Source organism: Pseudophryne corroboree, chromosome 1, assembly GCF_028390025.1.
Source record: "Pseudophryne corroboree isolate aPseCor3 chromosome 1, aPseCor3.hap2, whole genome shotgun sequence".
Classification (NCBI taxonomy): Eukaryota; Metazoa; Chordata; class Amphibia; order Anura; family Myobatrachidae; genus Pseudophryne; species Pseudophryne corroboree.
The window spans coordinates 460,284,424-460,306,975 of record NC_086444.1 but is presented as its reverse complement, the minus strand read 5'-3'; the positions used below and the strand labels follow the sequence as shown (position 1 = coordinate 460,306,975).

Genomic DNA, 22,552 nt, shown 5'->3' with positions numbered 1-22,552 from the left:
CTCCAAGTTGCTAGATGTTGTCAGGGCCCTGAAAATATAGGTTCCAGAACGGCTGGAGTCAGGAAAACTGACTTGCTGTTATCCTGTATGCACCCAACAAACTGGGTGCTCTTGCTTCTAAGCAGACTATTGCTAGTTGGATGTGTAATACAATTCAGCTTGCACATTCTGTGGCAGGCCTGCCACAGCCAAAATATGTAAATGCCCATTCCACAAGGAAGGTGGGCTCATCTTGGGCGGCTGCCCGAGGGGTCTCGGCTTTACAACTTTGCCGAGCGGCTACTTAGTCAGGGGCAAACACGTTTGTAAAATCCTACAAATTTGATACCCTGGCTAAGGAGGACCTGGAGTTCTCTCATTCGGTGCTGCAGAGTCATCCGCACTCTCCCGCCCGTTTGGGAGCTTTGGTATAATCCCCATGGTCCTTTCAGGAACCCCAGCATCCACTAGGACGATAGAGAAAATAAGAATTTACTTACCGATAATTCTATTTCTCGGAGTCCGTAGTGGATGCTGGGCGCCCATCCCAAGTGCGGATTATCTGCAATACTTGTACATAGTTACAAAAATCGGGTTATTATTGTTGTGAGCCATCTTTTCAGAGGCTCCGCTGTTATCATACTGTTAACTGGGTTCAGATCACAGGTTGTACAGTGTGATTGGTGTGGCTGGTATGAGTCTTACCCGGGATTCAAAATCCTTCCTTATTGTGTACGCTCGTCCGGGCACAGTATCCTAACTGAGGCTTGGAGGAGGGTCATAGGGGGAGGAGCCAGTGCACACCACCTGATCCTAAAGCTTTACTTTTTGTGCCCTGTCTCCTGCGGAGCCGCTATTCCCCATGGTCCTTTCAGGAACCCCAGCATCCACTACGGACTCCGAGAAATAGAATTATCGGTAAGTAAATTCTTATTATTTGTTTTATCCAAGGCACGTTTCGTTTTCCAGAGCGCAGTGGACTTCCTAGGCTGCCTACTGAGGTAAGTTAGAGTAAAGGAGAAAAAATGTCTAGTTAGCCACATGTTGTTCAGTACCCTACACCTGTAATACAACTTTCTTATAATCAGTGGGTCAAATAAGTATAAAAAAATAAAAAAATAAATTAATAATTATAATAATAATAGTAATAAAAATAATTCTATCTATATAGCGATTTTTTTCCAGCAGGACTCAAAGTTGCTTTACAAGCATCAAAAACACAGCACAGAGGTTTACACAGAAACAGAGAATTTGATGGCAGATAAGAACCACATGGCCCATCTGATCGGTTTAGTATTACAGCAGGAAGAAAACAAACCAAAAAACAGTGAACATAAAGGGCACAATAATCTTAATGCAGGGTTGGTGCAGCCATTTTGGTTAATAAATTCCACAGGTTACATAACCCACCAACGAAATGTACCAGATGAGGCAGCCATTTTGGGCACGCTACAGGGGTTACTCTGGGTGGAATAGGCGATGCCTAGAAGATATTACACAAAGTGTAAAAGTTGCAGCATACTAAAGCTAGAGGCAGAGCCAGGGGCGGAATGGGATGGAAAACCTGCGCGGGAAATTTATGGAATCAGTCCTAATTCGGGTGCGGTCTGCTAAGGGGGTGGAGTCTGCTGAGGGGGGCGGGATCCCTCCTCATAGTGCCTGTTTGTACGCAATTGCAGCCTTCCTTTTTGATTCTTTTGCTGCAGTTGTGTCTGAGACCAGGATTGGATTGTAAAGTAAAAGTGACCCTGTAAAATTGTGTAGAAGTGGCCCGACATATGCAGCACGAGAGGTATAACATAGTGTGTAGCCATGGCAGCACTACTGGATGGCAGAGTTGCTCTAGTGCAGGGATGGAATAACAGAATGAATGAGGACAATGCAGTGTACTGAGTGTGGTGGGCTGTCTGTCATGTGGGGTGTGGGGCCACATGACAACACACAAAGCTGGCCCCACAGACATGTCAGTCTACCAAGAATCTTCCTGGTGAGTCCCATGGCCAATCCGCCCCTGAGCAGAGCCCTTACAAAATAATTAGTTCCAAGTATTTTTCATCCCACACATTGGCATACCAGGCAAGACAGCTGTTTTGAGCGCACCACAAAGGTTACAATGTATGAGATAAATCATACAAGGAAATAAGACATATACAGGTGACTGAAAAGTGTAATATGATAATCACTGATTGAATAGATCCATGTGTTGTTCACCTGTGCATGAAAAAACTATCCGAGGCAGCCATCTGGGTTGCACTGCGTAAGTTACATCTAGCAGGATATGCAATTAGCAGAAGTACAGTATAACATTCAGGTAGAGGAAAGAGAAAAAAATCTAAATAAAAAAAATAGAGAAGTTGAATAAAAAGGCAAAATATGGCAGTATTAAAATGGGTTCAGTATAATTTACCTGAGGCTGGGATGCCGGCCATCAATATACCGACAGAGGCATCCTGTCCGCCAGTATGCCGGTACCAGGGCAAGCGCAAACATTTCCCTTGCAGGCCCTCGCCAAGCTGTGGGCTCAGTGGTTTACTGCGCTCACCATAGGTTCTATTCCCACTTTATGAGTGTCCTGGACGCCCACAAGTGGGAATAGTTCTGTTGCGCAGGTATTCTGGCTGCCGGCATTGCCAGCAGTTGGGATTCCGAAATTGGTATCCTGAATCATGGATCCCGACAGCCGGCAAATTAAAAATGTATCATTAAAACAATGGGGACAGCACTGTAAGAGCTATGGTAAACTTAATAATAAACTAAAAACTACAAATTATGGAATAAACTCATAATGTTAGTGGGCCAAAGTCCAAATCCAATCTAATACAAAGTAAAATGAAAAAACACACACATTTAAAAAAAAATGGCTATCAGCTACAGCAACATTTAGCAATCAAAAAAATATATAAATGATAACAATGGGGGTCATTCCGAGTTGTTCACTCGCAAGCTGCTTTTAGCAGCTTTGCACACGCTAAGCCGCTGCCTACTGGGAGTGAATCTTAGCATATCAAAATTGCGAACGAAAGATTAGCAGAATTGCGATTACACACCTCGTAGCAGTTTCTGAGTAGCTCCAGACTTACTCGGCATCTGCGATCAGTTCAGTGCTTGTCGTTCCTGGTTTGACGTCACAAACACACCCAGCGTTCGCCCAGACACTCCTCCGTTTCTCCAGCCACTCCCGCGTTTTTCCCAGAAACTGCAGCGTTTTTTCGCACACACCCATAAAACGGCCAGTTTCCGCCCAGAAACACCCACTTCCTGTCAATCACATTACGATCACCAGAACGAAAAAAAAACCTCGTAATGCCGTGAGTAAAATACCTAACTGCATAGCAAATTTACTTGGCGCAGTCGCACTGCGGACATTGCGCATGCGCATTAGCGACTAATCGCTCCGTTGCGAGAAAAAAATAACGAGCGAACAACTCGGAATGACCCCCAATATTTGCAGTTGCCTAAATAATGGATTTCCTCATTCTTTTAATTAAAAACTATTATAATTGATCAAGGGGGTAGATGCGTCATCGCTTGGAGAGTGATAAAATGGAGAGAGAAAAAGTCAGCCAGTCAGTTCCTGTCGTTTTTCAAACACAGACTGTAACATGGCAGTTAGGAGCGATTGTCTGGTACTTTTTCTCTATCCAGTTTATCACTCTCCAAGTGATGATGCATCTAGCTCCTTGTCTTCTGATGATAAAATTTAAGCTTTTGTCCAAGAAATCAGCATTCCTGAGCAATGTAAAAACAGCAATAAAAGGTGGAGACATAGGAATATATTCACTAATTGTTGGTTTGTTTGTTTATGGCAGACTCCTGGCAAGCTTGCAATCTGCTGATTTACTAAAGGCAAAATTCAAACTTTACAAAACAATTAATAGAACATTCAGTTTAAATTTTTTGTAACCAGAAGGCTAGAAAGTAGAAACACTGAATTTTTTTGGCATTGGCTTTAAAAAACAACGAAACTCCATCAGCAATTCCGCCCAAATAATAGATACCACCCCCCCCCCCCCCCCCCCAACAAAAGAAAAAGAAAAAAAAAGAAGATTCATAATCTGCCCCTGTCTTTTTAGTCTGGCCAGGTATTGAAAAAAATGGACAGAGGCTCTGGGTGTAGTGTCAACTGTATTTATAAAGTTAGAATAATATTGTTATCTACAGGTGGATTACAGGACCCAGCAAGCTTGCCTGAGCATGATGGCACTTGTTAAACCAGAAGTGTCCTTTTACCAAAACATTAAGGGCACCCTGGCACCTGTAAAACAAAAATTATTCAAGAAAAGACAGTAAACACACATTGAGTATTGTAATATTTTATTAAACACACCCTGGCACAATCTTAATTTACTCATTTATTACTCATAATAGAAGAGGTACTATTTCCTTCAGTCCAAGTAGCATCCGCAGATCTTCCAAAAATTTAGCTACTGCTCCCCGGGAGCCCTGTAATGAATGAGATGTCACCCAGTGGCACGCTATGTAAAAATGAATGGTGCCACGCAGGTTAGTCAGTAAACTCAGTTTGTGGCAATTACCATGATCTTGAGGAAAGGGACACCATATTTTTAAGGCACACACTTCCCTGTAGAATCTAGCCCTGGACTGACCAATATAGAGCTGGTTTCCGTTACGACGGGGACCCCGCACTGTGTGTCCTCATGCTATAGCATCAGTTGCCCAGGCTGGGTCAACTAGCCTAAACTCAGCAGCAAGGGCCTAGTTATCATTTTACACTTTAGGGGGCATGCCTAAATTTTATTTTATACTTTGAGAGCTTTTTTAAAACAACAAAGCCTGCACAGATCATCGTGATCTGTGTAGAGATTTAAATCCGCTACAGATAAATCCAATGGGTACCAACAGCAAATGAAAACTGACTATTAACACTGATACATAGCAAATACTGGGTTTTTTAAATGCAGTCCTCCATTGATGCTCCTCGGATAGCTATTGACAGCTAAACTGACATTTTGTAAATTTACTCCTTAGACAATACAACTGTGGTATAGATGTGCGACGGGCACTTTTCGTGTTTTCTGTATTGGTTTTGGTTCTGGTTCCATGCTCATGTTTTGGATCTGCATTGGTTTTGCCTAAACCACCCTTTCGTGTTTTGGTTTTGGATCGGGATGATTTTTGAAAAAAACATAAAAATAGCTAAAATCACAGAATTTGGGGGTAATTTTGATCCTACGGTATAATTATCCTCAATAAGATTCATTTAAACTAATTTCCAGTCTATTCTGAACTCCTCACCCCTCACAATATTGTTTTTAGGCCAAAAGGTTGCACCGAGGTGGCTGTATGACTAAGCTAAGTGACACAAGTGTGCAGCACAAACACTTGGCCCATCTAGGAGTGGCACTGCAGTGTCAGACAGGATGGCAGATTTAAAAAATAGGCCCCAAACAGCACATCATGCAAATAAGTAAAAGAGGTGCCATGAGGTAGCTGTATGACTAAGCTAAGTGACACAAGTGTGCGGCACAAACACCTGGCCCATCAAAGAGTGGCACTGCAGTGTCAGACAGGATGGCAGATTTAAAAAATAGGTCCCAAACAGCACATCATGCAAAGAAGTAAAAGAGGTGCCATGAGGTAGCTGTATGACTAAGCTAAGTGACACAAGTGTGCGGCACAAACACCTGGCCCATCAAGGAGTGGCACTGCAGTGTCAGACAGGATGGCAGATTTAAAAAATAGGCCCCAAACAGCACATCATGCAAAGAAGTAAAAGAGGTGCCATGAGGTAGCTGTATGACTAAGCTAAGTGACACAAGTGTGCGGCACAAACACCTGGCCCATCAAGGAGTGGCACTGCAGTGGCAGACAGGATGGCAGATTTAAAAAATAGGCCCCAAAGAGCACATCATGCAAAGAAGTTAAAGAGGTGCAATGAGGTAGCTGTATGACTAAGCTAAGCGACACAGGTGTGCGGCACAAACACCCAGCCCATCTAGGAATGGTACTGCAGTAGCAGACAGGATGGTACTTAAAAAAAAATAGTCCCCAAACAGCAAAAGAGGTGCAAACAGTAAGAGAGGTGCAATGAGGTAGCTGTATGACTAAGCTAAGCGACACAAGTGTGTGGCACAAACACCTGGTCCATCTAGGAGTGGCACTGCAGTGGCAGAGAGGATGTCACTTATAAAAAACTAGTCCCCAAACAGCACATCATGCAAAGAAGTAAAAGAGGTGCAATGAGGTAGCTGTATGACTAAGCTAAGCTACACAAGTGTGCGGCAAAAACACCTGGCCCATCTAGGAGTGGCACTGCAGTGTCAGACAGGATGACAGATTTAAAAAATAGGCCCCAAACAGCACATCATGCAAAGAAGTAAAAGAGGTGCAATGAGGTAGCTGTATGACTAAGCTAAGCTACACAAGTGTGCGGCAAAAACACCTGGCCCATCTAGGAGTGGCACTGCAGTGGCAGACAGGATGGCAGATTTAAAAAATTGTCCCCAAACAGCACATTATGCAAAGAAGTTAAAGAAGTGCAATGATGTAGCTGTATGACTAAGCTAAGCAACACAAGTGTGCGGCACAAACATCTGGCCCATCTAGGGGTGGCACTGCAGTGGCAGACAGGGTGGCACTTAAAAAAAACTAGTCCCCAAAACAGCACTTCATGCAAAGAAGTAAAAGAGGTGCAATGAGGTAGCTGTATGGCTAAGCTAAGCGACACAAGTGTGCGGCACAAACACCTGGCCCATCTAAGGTTGGCACTGCAGTCCCACTGCACTACTGGTGGATACCGGATGCACGTCTAACACCAACATAGCTATCATATTTCATCTTCCTCACAAAAGACTGTTGGACAGTCATTGCTTAGTTGAAGTAGTACAAGTGGTCTTCCGACTTCCCCTCTGGGATGACGATCGACTCCTAGCAGCAACAACAGCAGCAGCAGCAGCAGTAGGAGGAAGTGGTTCTTGATCTTTCCCTATTTTATCCTCCAAATTTTTGATCGCCATTATTTTTCTGGAGTTATATACTAAAATGCAGCAAAGGAGAGCGTACCTCTACATCACACAGGGCAAACCCTGTAAAAATGATTTGGATTAAATATTAATAACCCCTTTATTTGGAGTAAATAATATACAGCACAGGACAGCACCACTGAACTTATATGGCAGCACCACTGGAGTGGACTTATACGGCAGTACCACTGGACATATACGGCAGTATCACTGAAATTATATGGCAGTACCACTGGACATATATGGCAGTATCACTGGATTTGTATGGCAGTATCACTGGAGTTATACGGCAGAATCACTGAACTGGATTTATACGCCAGTACCATTGGGTTTATACGGCAGTACCACTGGACATATATGGCAGTATCACTGGACTTATACGGCAGTATCACTGGACTTATATGGCAGTATCACTGGACTGGATTTATATGCCAGTACCACTGGATTTATACGGCAGTACCACTGGACATATATGGCATTATCACTGGAATTATATGGCAGTACCACTGGACATATATGGCAGTATCACTGGACTGGCTTTATACACCAGTACCACTGGATTTATTTGGCAGTAACACTGGACATATACGGCAGTATCACTGGAATTATATGGCAGTACCACTGGACATATACGGCAGTATCACTGGATTTATACGGCAGTATCACTGGACTGTATTTATATGCCAGTACCACTGGATTTATATGGCAGTACCACTGGACATATACGGCAGTATCACTGGAATTATATCGCAGTACCACCGGACATATACGGCAGTATCACTGGATTTATACGGCAGTATCACTGGACTTATACGTCAGTATCACTGGACTGGATTTATACGCCAGTAACACTGGATTTATACGCCAGTACCACTGGACATATACGACAGTATCACTGGAATTATATGACAGTACCAATGGACATATACTGCAGTATCATTGGATTTATACAGCAGCATCACTGGACTAATATGGCAGTATCACTGGACTGGATTTATACGCCAGTACCACTGGATTTATATGGCAGTACCACTGGACATATACAGCAGTATCACTGGAATTATATGGCAGTACCACTGGACATATACCACAGTATCACTGGACTGGATTTATACGTCAGTACCACTGGCTTTATATGGCAGTACCACTGGACATATACGGCAGTATCACTGGGCTGGATTTATACGGCAGTACCACTGGATTTATACAGCAGTGCCACTGGACATATACAACAGTATCACTGGAATTATATGACAGTACCACTGGACATATACGGCAGTATCACTGGATTTATACGGCAGTATCACTGGATTTATACGGCAGTAACACTGGACTAATACGGAAGTATCACTGGACTGGATTTATACGGCAGTACCCATGGACATATACAGCAGTATCACTGTAATGAATTTATACGGCAGTATCACTGGATTTATACGGCAGTATCACTGGACTTATACGGCAGTACCACTGGATTTATACGGCAGTACCACTGCATTTATATGGCAGTACCACTGGACTTATACGGCACTGCCACTGGATTTATATGGCAGCGATGGGATACCACCACTGGACTGAAGCTGCACAACACAGCACAACTGGACTGGACTTATACAGCAGCACTGGACATATAGCAGCAGAGGACACCACCTCTGTGACTGAACTGATGCAGCACTAGACACCACCACTGGACTGATGCAGCATAACACAGCACCACTGGACTGGACTTATACAGCAGCACTGGACATATGGCAGCAGAGGACACCACCGTGACTGGACTGATGCAGCACAAGACACTACCACTGGACTGATGCAGGACAACACAGCACCACTGCACTGTACTTATACAGCTACACTGGACATATGGCAGCAGAGGGCACCACCACTGTGACTGGACTGATTCAGCATAAGACACTTCACTGGACTGAGCAGCACAAGACAGCACAGGAATCGCCACTCCACTTTCCCTCCCGCACAGACTGAGGTCGGAGACACGACCTCTCACTACACTCTCCAATTCTGGAGTGAAAATGGCGGTGACGCACGGATCCTTATATGGAATCCAAAACCCGTGAGAATCTGACAGCGGGATGATGACGTTTTGCCTCGTTCTGGTTTCAGAGTCAGGCGGGAAAACCTGAGCATGGCTCGGATCCGGGCTCGGGTAGTGAAGTCCTGTAGGGTTCGGTTTCCAGGGAACCAAACCCGCTCACCTCTACTTCATATATGCTATTTTGTATTGCAACTGATTAAGGCCCAGATTATCAAGCACTGTAGAATGATAAATAGCATGGTGATAAAGTACCAGCCAATCAGCTCCTGTCATTTTTCAAACACAACCTGTAACATGGCAGTTAGGAGCTGGTTAGTTGGTACTTTATCACCATGCAATTTATCACTCTCCAAGGCATGATAAATCTGGGCAATAATATGTTATATGAAATGTTTCTGTAGGCATTGGCTACTACAGACATTGGCATTTCTATAATGGGTGCAGTGTGTGCAGTGCGCACGGGCCCCTGGGTCCAGGGGGGGCCACACCGCACATACTGCACCCATAGAATACACTTACCCCTCCGGAGTGCCGTGATCAGAAAATGGCAGTCGCGCCCATTTTCGAGGGATTTGCGCATGCGCACTGGAGGTGTCCCAGAGAACAAGGCCAGAGTCTACTGCTGCCGGAGACAAGGGAGCCCACGATGGGGGCTACACACTTGTATATATACAGTATATAGCCTAAGATTCTATAATGTACTAATTTGAATATCACATCAGCAACATACAGTGGTTGTTTTTTTAATTTACTTCTTAAACGATAATTTCAGCCGAACTCATGATGTTATGGGGAGACAGTGATGTGATAAAATAAGCCAATGAGCTAGCCATTTTCACAATCCCTATTGTGCTAAACATGATGTAAACACTGTGACGCAGTGATAGGCTTGGTGGATTCAAGTGCACTATACTGTGATACAGATTTAGTTTAGGCTAAGTTTAGGCCAAGTAACCATATACTGTGTTTAGTAAACATAAGACACCCACATTAAAACAAAGCAGAAGAGACAATTCCCCTTTAATATTACACAAATCTGTACCAACAAGCCCACAAATATTTGCAATTATTTATACTAAGATGTGACAGATTGTTGGCTAAATTTCCAGAGAAGTGAACTTTTATTAAATGGTAAACTTATTTCTTATGTGTTTCCGCTCATACATGGCATCATAATGCACTTTTTTTTTTTTTTTTTTTACATTAAGTGCATTTAAATAACTAGAATGTAACAATATAGCAGTCAGCGTGTTGAACATTACATCAGTTTCAATCCACACAAAAGTAACGTTTATAGCTTTGAATGTATATTGTTTTGTAACAGTTATACATATATAATTTTAAGGACAAATGCATTTCATTTATGTAGCTCAACTATTTTTCAGAATCCTGTTTTCATATTAATATCTACCTGCCATTGGTCACCTTTGCTCATTGTTTCCACTGATTAAATATCAAGCAGATGTCTAGTGCATGTAACAGAGGATGAGCAATTTGGCCATGGTTAGTTTAATGCTTGAGTTACTGAACCATCTGCTGGATTTGTGGGTTAACTCAAGGTCAGATGCATGGTGTACGAGCATGCACAAGCTACATAAATATTAACTCAGTGATGTCACATAACCACAGGTCTGTATGAACGATGGCTTTCTACTTACTTTTGTATTTCCTACATACAGTAAGGTAGCTGATAAAGGTCGCACTGCATGAGTTCCGGTTCCCATGATTGTATATAATATCATAACTGCACTGTAGTTTCTAATAAGTTCATGGACATATGCTAATAGTGATAACATTTCATGTTGTAAAACGCTTTTCAAAGCCCATTTATTCTTCCTCTCTGACATTGTGGTTTCTAGAATTGGTCAGCAGGTGGAATAATCTCAAGATTCAAATCCCTCTCCTTTCCCAAGGCTGGCAGCAAAAAGGTGCACAGTACTGTACACACTCTTTCTTAGCTTTCTAAATCATTAGCATGTTTGGCTGCTTTGCTCATATAGCTTGCATTAAAGTAGCATTGCAGGATTTATGCACCTACCCTGTAACAAATACGCATGGCTTTTAAATTGTGTTAATATAGGCTTAAAGCTACCACCTGTAAATGGCACTTTGGAGAAATTTCTCATGTATAAGTTTGTGATTATGAACTAATATTTCACATTGTGTTCACAAATGTGTTTCCTCTGTATGCATTCAATTTAGGAGCTTTTATCTTTTGGATGACCACTACTATTTGGAAACCCCAACCCTTATTCTTCATGTACCTCTTAGTGGAGGTCTAGGTATCCCTACTGTGATTGAGTTGCAACCGAGTACCACCACCTTAGAAAGCCATGACAGCTGGCAAAGAATACTAAAGGTGCATACACACTAGGCTATTTTGGGCTACTTTGAGTTCAAAATTGCCTAGTGTGTATGGCTGGGTGATGCGCGGTGTGCGCTAATGTGGTCTCCCGCATCATCGCCGGCCGTCGTCCTGTTTTGTTGGCCGAGTGAACCACTTTCCACAGTTTCCTACTGTGGAAAGTGGTTCACCCCAGTGAAAATCGCTGAGCCGGGTGAAAATCGCTCAGTGTGTATGCACTGTGCGATTTTCCAGGCAGCGATTTCACATTATCGTTCTGTATACATAGTGTGTATGCACTTTAAGTGGTACAAAAGCTGCATTCAATCCATGCAAGAGCCTCATTTCCTAAATTAACTCCTTTCTAGATGCTTGAAAAGTGAGGATTGATTGAGTCTACCTGGTGTCAGCTCTACCAATGCACTACAGTGTACTTAGCATAACTAGTAGGGTTGTCCAAGAGACAAAGACCTCTCTCTCCCTGTGCTCATTTTCAGTTAGGAGCTTTGAGTTATGAAAATTGGCATTTTACGAAGCTACATAGTTTGATGTTGCATCTTTCATGAGCCAGCAATACTGCTTTTATCCTACTAACTGTGTGGTTTGATTAACTAATAAATACCCCCCTCACCCCCTCCCTCCCAGCTTTACCTTCTAATGGATGAGGTGTGTCATGTGTGCAAATCACTTGACAACTATAATATAATATATAAATGAAGACAACTATTTATTAAATTGAATAAATATTTATTTAAGGAAAGTATGGTGGCAATGAAAGGTTGTCCAAAATCAGCCCAATCTACAACACACATAACAATTTATTATTTATTACCAGTTGTTTATATAGCGCACACATATTCTGCAGCGCTGAACAATCAACAACATGCATGCATTGCAGGTGGATACTGCCCAAGGTGCAAAAACGCAACTTTAAAAACATAACTATAAAGCAACAAAGCTGTCCACTCGGCCTTCTGGTTAATTACCCATTGGTTGATGACAATACCCCCATTAGGGTGGTATAGCCAACTATCAGTCAATGAAGGGAGCGCACCTGAATTAAATAACTGCACCCGCACTGGACGACCTGCTGTTCCCACTGCAAAGTAGCCAAGTATAAACCATCAAACACAAAAAGGGAATGGGGGTGGGAGACTAGAATGAAGAGGCTTTAGGCCCACAGCACAAGCATTTAAATAAACTCAGAGAAAAACACAGCCCTGCACAGCTACGGTGCCATAGGTCAGCTAAGTCCAGTGATCAGCACCCATGCCAGCCCCCATCCTAGAGCTTTAAAGTATACCACCTCTTTCCTTAGGCCAATCATTCTGTTTCTCTTCATAACAAATTGCCTAAAACCAATAATACTGCAAAACAATGTGTTTGATATACTCACAATAATTAATTAATTAACCAATAACTATTATTAGCATTTTACTAAAATATGGATAATGATGTATTTATTTAATTAGTTAGATATAGTATATAATGTAATGCTAGTTACAGTATATGCAATAAATATAAAGCTTTTGTTTTGTAAGTTAATGAGAGGAAAAATAAGAATTTACTTACCGATAATTCTATTTCTCGGAGTCCGTAGTGGATGCTGAGGTTCCTGAAAGGACCATGGGGAATAGCGGCTCCGCAGGAGACAGGGCACAAAAAGTAAAGCTTTAGGATCAGGTGGTGTGCACTGGCTCCTCCCCCTATGACCCTCCTCCAAGCCTCAGTTAGGATACTGTGCCCGGACGAGCGTACACAATAAGGAAGGATTTATGAATCCCGGGTAAGACTCATACCAGCCACACCAATCACACTGTACAACCTGTGATCTGAACCCAGTTAACAGTATGATAACAGCGGAGCCTCTGAAAGATGGCTCACAACAATAATAACCCGATTTTTGTAACTATGTACAAGTATTGCAGATAATCCGCACTTGGGATGGGCGCCCAGCATCCACTACGGACTCCGAGAAATAGAATTATCGGTAAGTAAATTCTTATTTTCTCTATCGTCCTAGTGGATGCTGGGGTTCCTGAAAGGACCATGGGGATTATACCAAAGCTCCCAAACGGGCGGGAGAGTGCGGATGACTCTGCAGCACCGAATGAGAGAACTCCAGGTCCTCCTTAGCCAGGTTATCAAATTTGTAGGATTTTACAAACGTGTTTGCCCCTGACTAAATAGCCGCTCGGCAAAGTTGTAAAGCCGAGACCCCTCGGGCAGCCGCCCAAGATGAGCCCACCTTCCTTGTGGAATGGGCATTTACATATTTTGGCTGTGGCAGGCCTGCCACAGAATGTGCAAGCTGAATTGTATTACACATCCAACTAGCAAAAGTCTGCTTAGAAGCAAGAGCACCCAGTTTGTTGGGTGCATACAGGATAACAGCAAGTCAGTTTTCCTGACTCCAGCCGTCCTGGAACCTATATTTTCAGGGCCCTGACCACATCTAGCAACTTGGAGTCCTCCAAGTCCCTAGTAGGCGCAAGACACCACAATAAGCTGGTTCAGGTGAAACACTGACACCACCTTAGGGAGAGAACTGGGGACGAGTCCGCAGCTCTGCCCTGTCCGAATGGACAAACAGATATGGGCTTTTTTGAGAAAAAAACCACCAATTTGACACTCGCCTGGTCCAGGCCAGGTCCAAGAGCATGTTCACTTTTCATGTGAGATGCTTCAAATCCACAGATTTGACTGGTTTTAAACCAATGTGTTTTGAGGAATCCCAGAACTACGTTGAGATCCCACAGTGCCACTGGAGGCACAAAAGGGGGTTGTATATGCAATACTCCCTTGACAAACTTCTGGACTTCAGGAACTGAAGCCAATTCTTTCTGGAAGAAAAATCGACAGGGCCGAAATTTGAACCTTAATGGACCCCAATTTGAGGCCCATAGACACTCCTGTTTGCAGGAAATGCAGGAATCGACCGAGTTGAAATTTCTTCGTGGGGCCTTCCTGGCCTCACACCACGCAACATATTTTCGCCACATGTGGTGATAATGTTGTGCGGTCACCTCCTTTCTGGCTTTGACCAGGGTAGGAATGACCTCTTCCTGAATGCCTTTTCCCTTAGGATCCGGCGTTCCACCGCCATGCCGTCAAACGCAGCAGCGGTAAGTCTTGGAACAGACATGGTACTTGCTGAAACAAGTCCCTTCTTAGCGGCAGAGGCCATAAGTCCTCTGTGAGCATCTCTTGAAGTTCCGGGTACCAAGTCCTTCTTGGCCAATCCGGAGCCATGAGTATAGTTCTTACTCCTCTACGTCTTATAATTCTCAGTACCTTAGGTATGAAAAGCAGAGGATGGAACACATACACCGACTGGTACACCCACGGTGTTACCAGAACGTCCACAGCTATTGCCTGAGGGTCTCTTAACCTGGCGCAATACCTGTCCCGTTTTTTGTTCAGACGGGACGCCATCATGTCCACCTTTGGTAATTCCCAACGGTTTACAATCATGTGGAAAACTTCCCCATGAAGTTCCCACTCTGCCGGGTGGAGGTCGTGCCTACTGAGGAAGTCTGCTTCCCAGTTTCCATTCCCGGAATGAAACACTGCTGACAGTGCTATCACATGATTTTCCGCCCAGCGAAAAGTCCTTGCAGTTTTTGCCACTGCCCTCCTGCTTCTTGTGCCGCCCTGTCTATTTACGTGGGCGACTGCCGTGATGTTTTATCCCACTGGATCAAAACCGGCTGACCTTGAAGCAGAGGTCTTGCTAAGCTTAGAGCATTATAAATTTACCCTTAGCTATATTTATGTGGAGAAAAGTCTCCAGACTTGATCACACTCCCTGGAAATTTTTTCCTTGTGTGACTGCTCCCCAGCCTCTCGGGCTGGCCTCCGTGGTCACCAACATCCAAAACTGAATGCCGAATCTGCAGCCCTCTAGAAGATGAGCACTCTGTAACCACCACAGGAGAGACACCCTTGTCCTTGGATATAGGGTTATCCGCTGATGCATCTGAAGATGCGATCCGGACCATTTGTCCAGCAGATCCCACTGAAAAGTTCTTGCATGAAATCTGCCGACTGGAATTGCTTCGAAGGAAGTCACCATTTTTTTACCATGGCCCTTGTGCAATGATGCACTGATTTTAGGAGGTTCCTGACTAGCTCGGATAACTCCCTGGCTTTCTCTTCCGGGAGAAACACCTTTTTCTGGACTGTGTCCAGAATCATCCCTAAGCACAGGAGACTTGTTGTCGGGATCAGCTGTGATTTTGGAATATTTAGAATCCACCCCTGCTGTTGTAACAGTATCCGAGATAGTGCTACTCCGACCTCCAACTGTTCCCTGGACTTTGCCCTTATCAGGAGATCGTCCAAGTAAGGGATAATTAAGACGCCTTTTCTTCGAAGAAGAACCATCATTTCGGCCATTACCTTGGTAAAGACCCGGGGTGCCGTGGACAATCCAAACGGCAGCGTCTGAAACTGATAGTGACAGTTCTGTACCACGAACCTGAGGTACCCTTAGTGATAAGGGCAAATTTGGGACATGGAGGTAAGCATCCCTGATGTCTCGGGACACCATATAGTCCCCTTCTTCCCGGTTCGTTATCACTGCTCTGAGTGACTCCATCTTGATTTGAACCTTTGTAAGTGTTCAAATTTTTTTAGATTTAGAATAGGTCTCACCTAGCCTTCTGGCTTCAGTACCACAATATAGTGTGGAATAATACCCCTTTTCTTGTTGTAGGAGGGGTAATTTAATTATCACCTGCTGGGAATACAGCTCGTGAATTTTTTCCCATACTGCCTCCTTGTCGGAGGGAGACCTTGGTAAAGCAGACTTCAGGAGCCTGCGCAGGGGAAACGTCTCGACATTCCAATCTGTACCCCTGGGATACTACTTGTAGGATCCAGGGGTCCTGTACGGTCTCAGCGTCATGCTGAGAGCTTGTCAGAAGCGGTGGAACGCTTCTGTTCCTGGGAATGGGCTGCCTGCTGCAGTCTTCTTCCCTTTCCTCTATCCCTGGGCAGATATGACTCTTATAGGGACGAAAGGACTGAAGCTGAAAAGACGGTGTCTTTTTCTGCAGAGATGTGACTTAGGGTAAAAAACGGTGGATTTTCCAGCAGTTGCCGTGGCCACCAGGTCCGATGGACCGACCCCAAATAACTCCTCTTCCTTTATACGGCAATACACCTTTGTGCCGTTTGGAATCTGCATCACCTGACCACTGTCGTGTCCATAAACATCTTCTGGCAGATATGGACATCGCACTTACTCTTGATGCCAGAGTGCAAATATCCCTCTGTGCATCTCGCATATATAGAAATGCATCCTTTAAATGCTCTATAGTCAATAAAATACTGTCCCTGTCAAGGGTATCAATATTTTTAGTCAGGGAATCCGACCAAGCCACCCCAGCTCTGCACATCCAGGCTGAGGCGATCGCTGGTCGCAGTATAACACCAGTATGTGTGTATATACTTTTTATGATATTTTCCAGCCTCCTGTCAGCTGGCTCCTTGAGGACGGCCCTATCTATAGACGGTACCGCCACTTGTTCTGATAAGCGTGTGAGCGCCTTATCCACCCTAAGGGGTGTTTCCCAACGCGCCCTAACTTCTGGCGGGAAAGGGTATACCGCCCATATTTTCTATCGGGGGGAACCCACGCATCATCACACACTTCATTTAATTTATCTGATTCAGGAAAAACTACGGTAGTTTTTTCACATCCCACATAATACCCTCTTTTGTGGTACTTGTAGTATCAGAAATATGTAACACCTCCTTCATTGCCCTTAACGTGTGGCCCTAATAAGGAATACGTTTGTTTATTCACCGTCGACACTGGATTCAGTGTCCCTGTCTGTGTCTGTGTCGACCGACTAAAGTAAACGGGCGTTTTAAAACCCCTGACGGTGTTTTTGAGACGTCTGGACCGGTACTAATTGTTTGTCGGCCGTCTCATGTCGTCAACCGACCTTGCCGCGTGTTGACATTATCACGTAATTCCCTAAATAAGCCATCCATTCCGGTGTCGACTCCCTAGAGAGTGACATCACCATTACAGGCAATTGCTCCGCCTCCTCACCAACATCGTCCTCATACATGTCGACACACACGTACCGACACACAGCACACACACAGGGAATGCTCTGATAGAGGACAGGACCTACTAGCCCTTTGGAGAGACAGAGGGAGAGTTTGCCAGCACACACCAAAAACGCTATAATTATATAGGGACAACCTTATATAAGTGTTTTCCCTTATAGCATCTTTTTTATATATTTCTAACGCCAAATTAGTGCCCCCCCTCTCTGTTTTAACCCTGTTTCTGTAGTGCAGTGCAGGGGAGAGCCTGGGAGCCTTCCCTCCAGCCTTTCTGTGAGGGAAAATGGCGCTGTGTGCTGAGGAGATAGGCCCCGCCCCTTTTTCGGCGGCCTCGTCTCCCGCTCTTAACGGATTCTGGCAGGGGTTAAATATCTCCATATAGCCCCCGGAGGCTATATGTGAGGTATTTTTAGCCAAAAATAGGTTTTCATTGCCTCCCAGGGCGCCCCCCTTCCAGCGCCCTGCACCCTCAGTGACTGCCGTGTGAAGTGTGCTGAGAGGAAATGGCGCACAGCTGCAGTGCTGTGCGCTACCTTAAGAAGACTGAGGAGTCTTCATGCCGCCGATTCTGGACCTTCTTCTTGTTTCAGCATCTGCAAGGGGGCCGGCGGCGAGGCTCCGGTGACCATCCAGGCTGTACCTGTGATCGTCCCTCTGGAGCTAATGTCCAGTAGCCAAAGAAGCCAATCCATCCTGCACGCAGGTGAGTTCACTTCTTCTCCCCTAAGTCCCTCGTTGCAGTGATCCTGTTGCCAGCAGGACTCACTGTAAAATAAAAAACCTAAGCTAAACTTTTCTAAGCAGCTCTTTAGGAGAGCCACCTAGATTGCACCCTTCTCGGCCGGGCACAAAAATCTAACTGAGGCTTGGAGGAGGGTCATAGGGGGAGGAGCCAGTGCACACCACCTGATCCTAAAGCTTTACTTTTTGTGCCCTGTCTCCTGCGGAGCCGCTATTCCCCATGGTCCTTTCAGGAACCCCAGCATCCACTAGGACGATAGAGAAATACCTAAAATGGACCAGTGTACATATATGTCATATCTCACATAAAAAAGTCTGCTTAGATCACAGAGTCAATGAACCTCATCCCATTACTCGGTCAGGTTGGGTGGTAAGCCTTCATATACCGGTTCAGCATTCCTTATGTTGCATTCGGGCAAGTCTTTGGAAGTCATTCATGAACCAGAAGCAAAGTGCACTTCAAATGGTACTAAACCATTAACTATTGCTCTGCCATATCTAGCACTGCACACGCACTTGCACTGAACCCTTTCTGCAGGGAAGTGTAATTTGTACGCTTTTCCAATGTAAGACAACACATAATATTTGCTATGTATGATGTATGTAGTACATGTAGACTATATATGTACATAGCACATTAAAGGGTATGGGTCATTAGGTAGACAAGACTTAGGTCGACAGTCATTACGTCGACCACTATTGGTCAACATGCATTAGGTCGACATGGTCACTAGGTCGACATGTACTAGGTCGACATGGAAAAAGGTCAATAGTTTTTTTACCTTTTTTTGTGTCGTTTTCTTGCTTCACTCACCATGCTTTAGGCAAGGTTACTATTCCCAATCGTAGTCCACGTGGATCGTAATGTATGAAAAAGGTAAAAAAATGAAAAAAAAATTCAAACTCATGTCAACCTTTTTCCATGTCGACCTAGCACATGTCGATCTAATGACCATGTCGACCTAGTGACCATGTCGACCAATAGTGGTCGACCTAATGACTGTCGACCTGTGTCTTGTCGACCTAATGACCGTATCCCCACATTAAACTATTTCCTGAAATAAAAGCAGTTACAGTATCCTCTTACTACCAGGGTGTTATACAATAACATAAATGTATTATGGCAGTGTTTCCCAACTCCAGTCTTCAAAAAGTTGATGTAACTTCCACCCATTAGGGAGGCCAATCCCGGGCCTTTTTTTCAATCCCAGGTATCGGGATTGAAAATGATCGATCCTGGGATACCCGGTATTGGGTTGAAGATTTTAAAATTAAAATCTTCAGTGCCCCCACCCCCTTCCCAGGCCCGTCCAGCCCACAGAGCTAATCACCATACTCTGGGAGTGCGGGAAGGTTCACTTTCTGCGGGCGGCAAGTTGTGATCCGGGCAGCGCGGGCGGCTGGCGTCAGACTGTGCAGCGTGACCTCTGACTTCACGTCACGCTGGACAGTGCGCACAGCTGGGGGAAGGGGGAGCTGGGATGAGGGAGCTGGACCGCGTCTGAGCCTCCTGAGGACGCTCAAAGCTGCCTGGCATTGAAAAAACAAGTGGGCTTTCTAATCCCAAAATCCCCAGGATTGGAAGCTTCAATACCGGTAATGAATCCCGGACAATTTTAGGCCTAAATCCCGGGATCCCACCAATCCCAATCCCGGGATTGGCCACCCTATCACACATCCACATACAGCATACATCTATAGCCCCCTTTTTCAACATACACAATAAACAGGTGTGTGGGTGTAGACAGTGTGACAGGTGTTGGATGCGGGAACCATGTGCAACAAAGAACAAACATAACTTTAAAAAAATCATTAATTTTTTTTTTTTAAATGGGAGATTAAGTAACATAGTCCTAGAATGTTACATTACGCTTGGAATTTATCGCAGACCTGGTGACAAAGAAAGAGGCTAGTGGTGTGTCAGTTTCTGAATAAACTCACTACTTGACAAAGGCATGGGACTGTCGTGCACCCCAATAGGTGCTTCTTCAGGAGGCTCATTGTCCATTCTGACACCCTCAGTTGGTTTCAGATAGGTGGAGGTGCTTGCTCACATACCCCTAGAAGATGACCCCTGTTGCACTCATACAAAATACTATTAGATTGCACCACATAGCTGTTGGGCCTGCTGAAAGATCCCTGCACAATTCTGACTCTGCTAAACCTGAAAGGGATCTGGATGGAGGCAGTCTGCCCAGGGAATAATGGTATTAAGTGATAACGTATTTTATCTGGAGTGGCTTTGAGCCACAACTTGGAGTTCTGCAGCGCATCTTTCACACTGTTCTCAACTTGTACTCTAAAGCCAGCCATAAACTACAGTAGACCAACTTTCATCCAACCAGCCAACTAGTTGGTTTGTTGAAATGAAAATCTGGTAATATATGAGAGCAAATGACAATAACCAATTTGCTCCCAAACCCTGGAAAACAGACAAAAATGGTTGTTCACAGAAATTGGTTTAATCTGTTTGACTGACAGTTTTTGTCCATTTTCTGGGGCTTGGGAACAAATTGCTGAATGTCATTTGCTCCCAAACATTACCAGATTTTTATTCCAACCACCCAACAAGCTGAATGGTTGAAAGAAAGTTGGTCTATTGTACAGTATGGCCAGCTTATGTTTCTACTTGGTTATTGGAATGATGGTGTGGATGTACTTGGACAAAAGTTGTTGAGTAGTATATGGAAGTCCATCTCTCGGAGTATTTCTCAAATTGAGGAGCTCCATAAAAACATCAGTACCGTCTCTAACAGGCATCTAACAGGTGTCTTGCAAAATGTATTGCCCTTTCTTATAGTCTGTTGGACTTTGGATAGCGAGGACTGCTGATGGCATGTGAGATGTCCCATTCACTGGTGAAAATATGACTTCAACACTCATGAACTACATGGCATTGTCAGTAAGTAGTTTACTTGGTATGCCATGTGCAGAAAAGTGTATTTTCATTTTGCTGATGACTATGGCACTCATCGGTTTGGGAAGATAATCTATCTTGAAAAACTGGAATATGAATCCACTAACACAAGGCGCTCTTTCCGCCTCCATTCATCAGTATCAGGGACACTTGAGTCCAGGAGGTAAGTACGTGATAAGACAGCAACGACATGGAGGTCTTTTCCATATTTGTACACGACACTCAGATGGTATCTACGAAGCTTGATCATGAAATGTGGAATTCGTGCTGGAGCAGTATGCAGGAATTTGCGGAGAATTGTAATCAGGGGTTGGTGGTCTGTCTGCAGCAGCAGCACTGGACGCAAATACAGTAGATGAATTTGTGAAACTTTTCACAAGCGAAGATGAAGGCCGGCAGTTTCTTTTCAATCTCAATGTAAAGCGACTTAATCTCAGTAAGGCCCCACCTCGAAGCAAAATTGATGGATTTCTTACACTGCAGGAAGACAGCACCAAGATCATGCTGGGAACCATTGGCAGAGATCACAACAGGAACATGCACATCAAAAATTTGAGCTCAAGGCTGAAAGCGAACATGCTGTAGCCTTGAGGCAGCATGGCAGGCCAAACACCACTATTGAATGTCGTGCAAAATCTGGTGGAGCATGGCTGTGACCTCACTATGGTGTGGCACAAAAGGTAGTTGGCCATACCCAAAAAAGACTGCAAACTCAACTTATCTGTGGGGGAAGGCATGTGTTGGTTAGCCTGTGTCTTGGCAAGATACAACTTAACACCTTCTGATGTTAGGAGATGACCAGCATGCTGGACCTTAATTACTCTGAAATTGATTAAACTGCATTTTGGTTTCACAGATTCTTTGGATGACCTTGCACAGGTGCATGTCATGTTCTTCTATAGCGCGACCCCAAATGAAGATGTCATCCACAATGATCACACAAGGGTGTTCCTTGAAGAGATACTGCATGCAATGTTGGAGTACTTCACTGTGAATGCATATGCTGTCAAATTATTTCCCCCCCCACATGCATTGCAGCCAGTATTGAACGTATGTGGCATTCATGAGAATAGTTCTTGCCGCAATTTAAATAGCATGTATGTTGATGCCTATTTTTCAGGAGGTCACTAACATCAGAATGTTTTTTTTAATTCCATGCACTGTTATTGGACCGCTCATGTGGCATGCATATCTGTATAGCAGTATCTAGTGTTAATTCCTTTTAATTTAATAAATGTACACAAGCTACTGTACATTATTATAAGTTCCACAAGCAATACTGTCTCTGATGAGCTCACCTGCTATGCACCATCATCACATTTCTTTGCTAGTAGTTTCATTCTGGCATATGACTGGACACTCTCATAAGGACTATGCACAGAAGTGTTAAAAGCATGTCTATCCATTATAACATTTTTCACTGATAAGTATATCTTATCAAACTTTTTTAT

At 44.1% G+C, this 22,552-nt stretch overlaps 1 protein-coding gene across 9 annotated transcripts in view; it reads left to right on the top strand.

Moving 5' to 3' along the window:
• The window catches only part of SYK (spleen associated tyrosine kinase), a 233,913-nt gene that overhangs the window by 128,782 nt on the left and 82,579 nt on the right, over window positions 1-22,552 (top strand). For 7 of the 9 annotated variants that reach the window (XM_063913684.1, XM_063913683.1, XM_063913682.1 and 4 more), the window contains 2 exons: window positions 931-980; window positions 10,875-10,943. The exons of 1 other annotated variant lie outside the window; for it this stretch is intronic. In XM_063913684.1, the coding sequence (XP_063769754.1) occupies window positions 931-980; window positions 10,875-10,943 (119 nt within the window). The remainder of the gene's footprint in view (window positions 1-930; window positions 981-10,874; window positions 10,944-22,552) is intronic. One more of the 9 variants, XM_063913680.1, reaches the window with a different exon arrangement.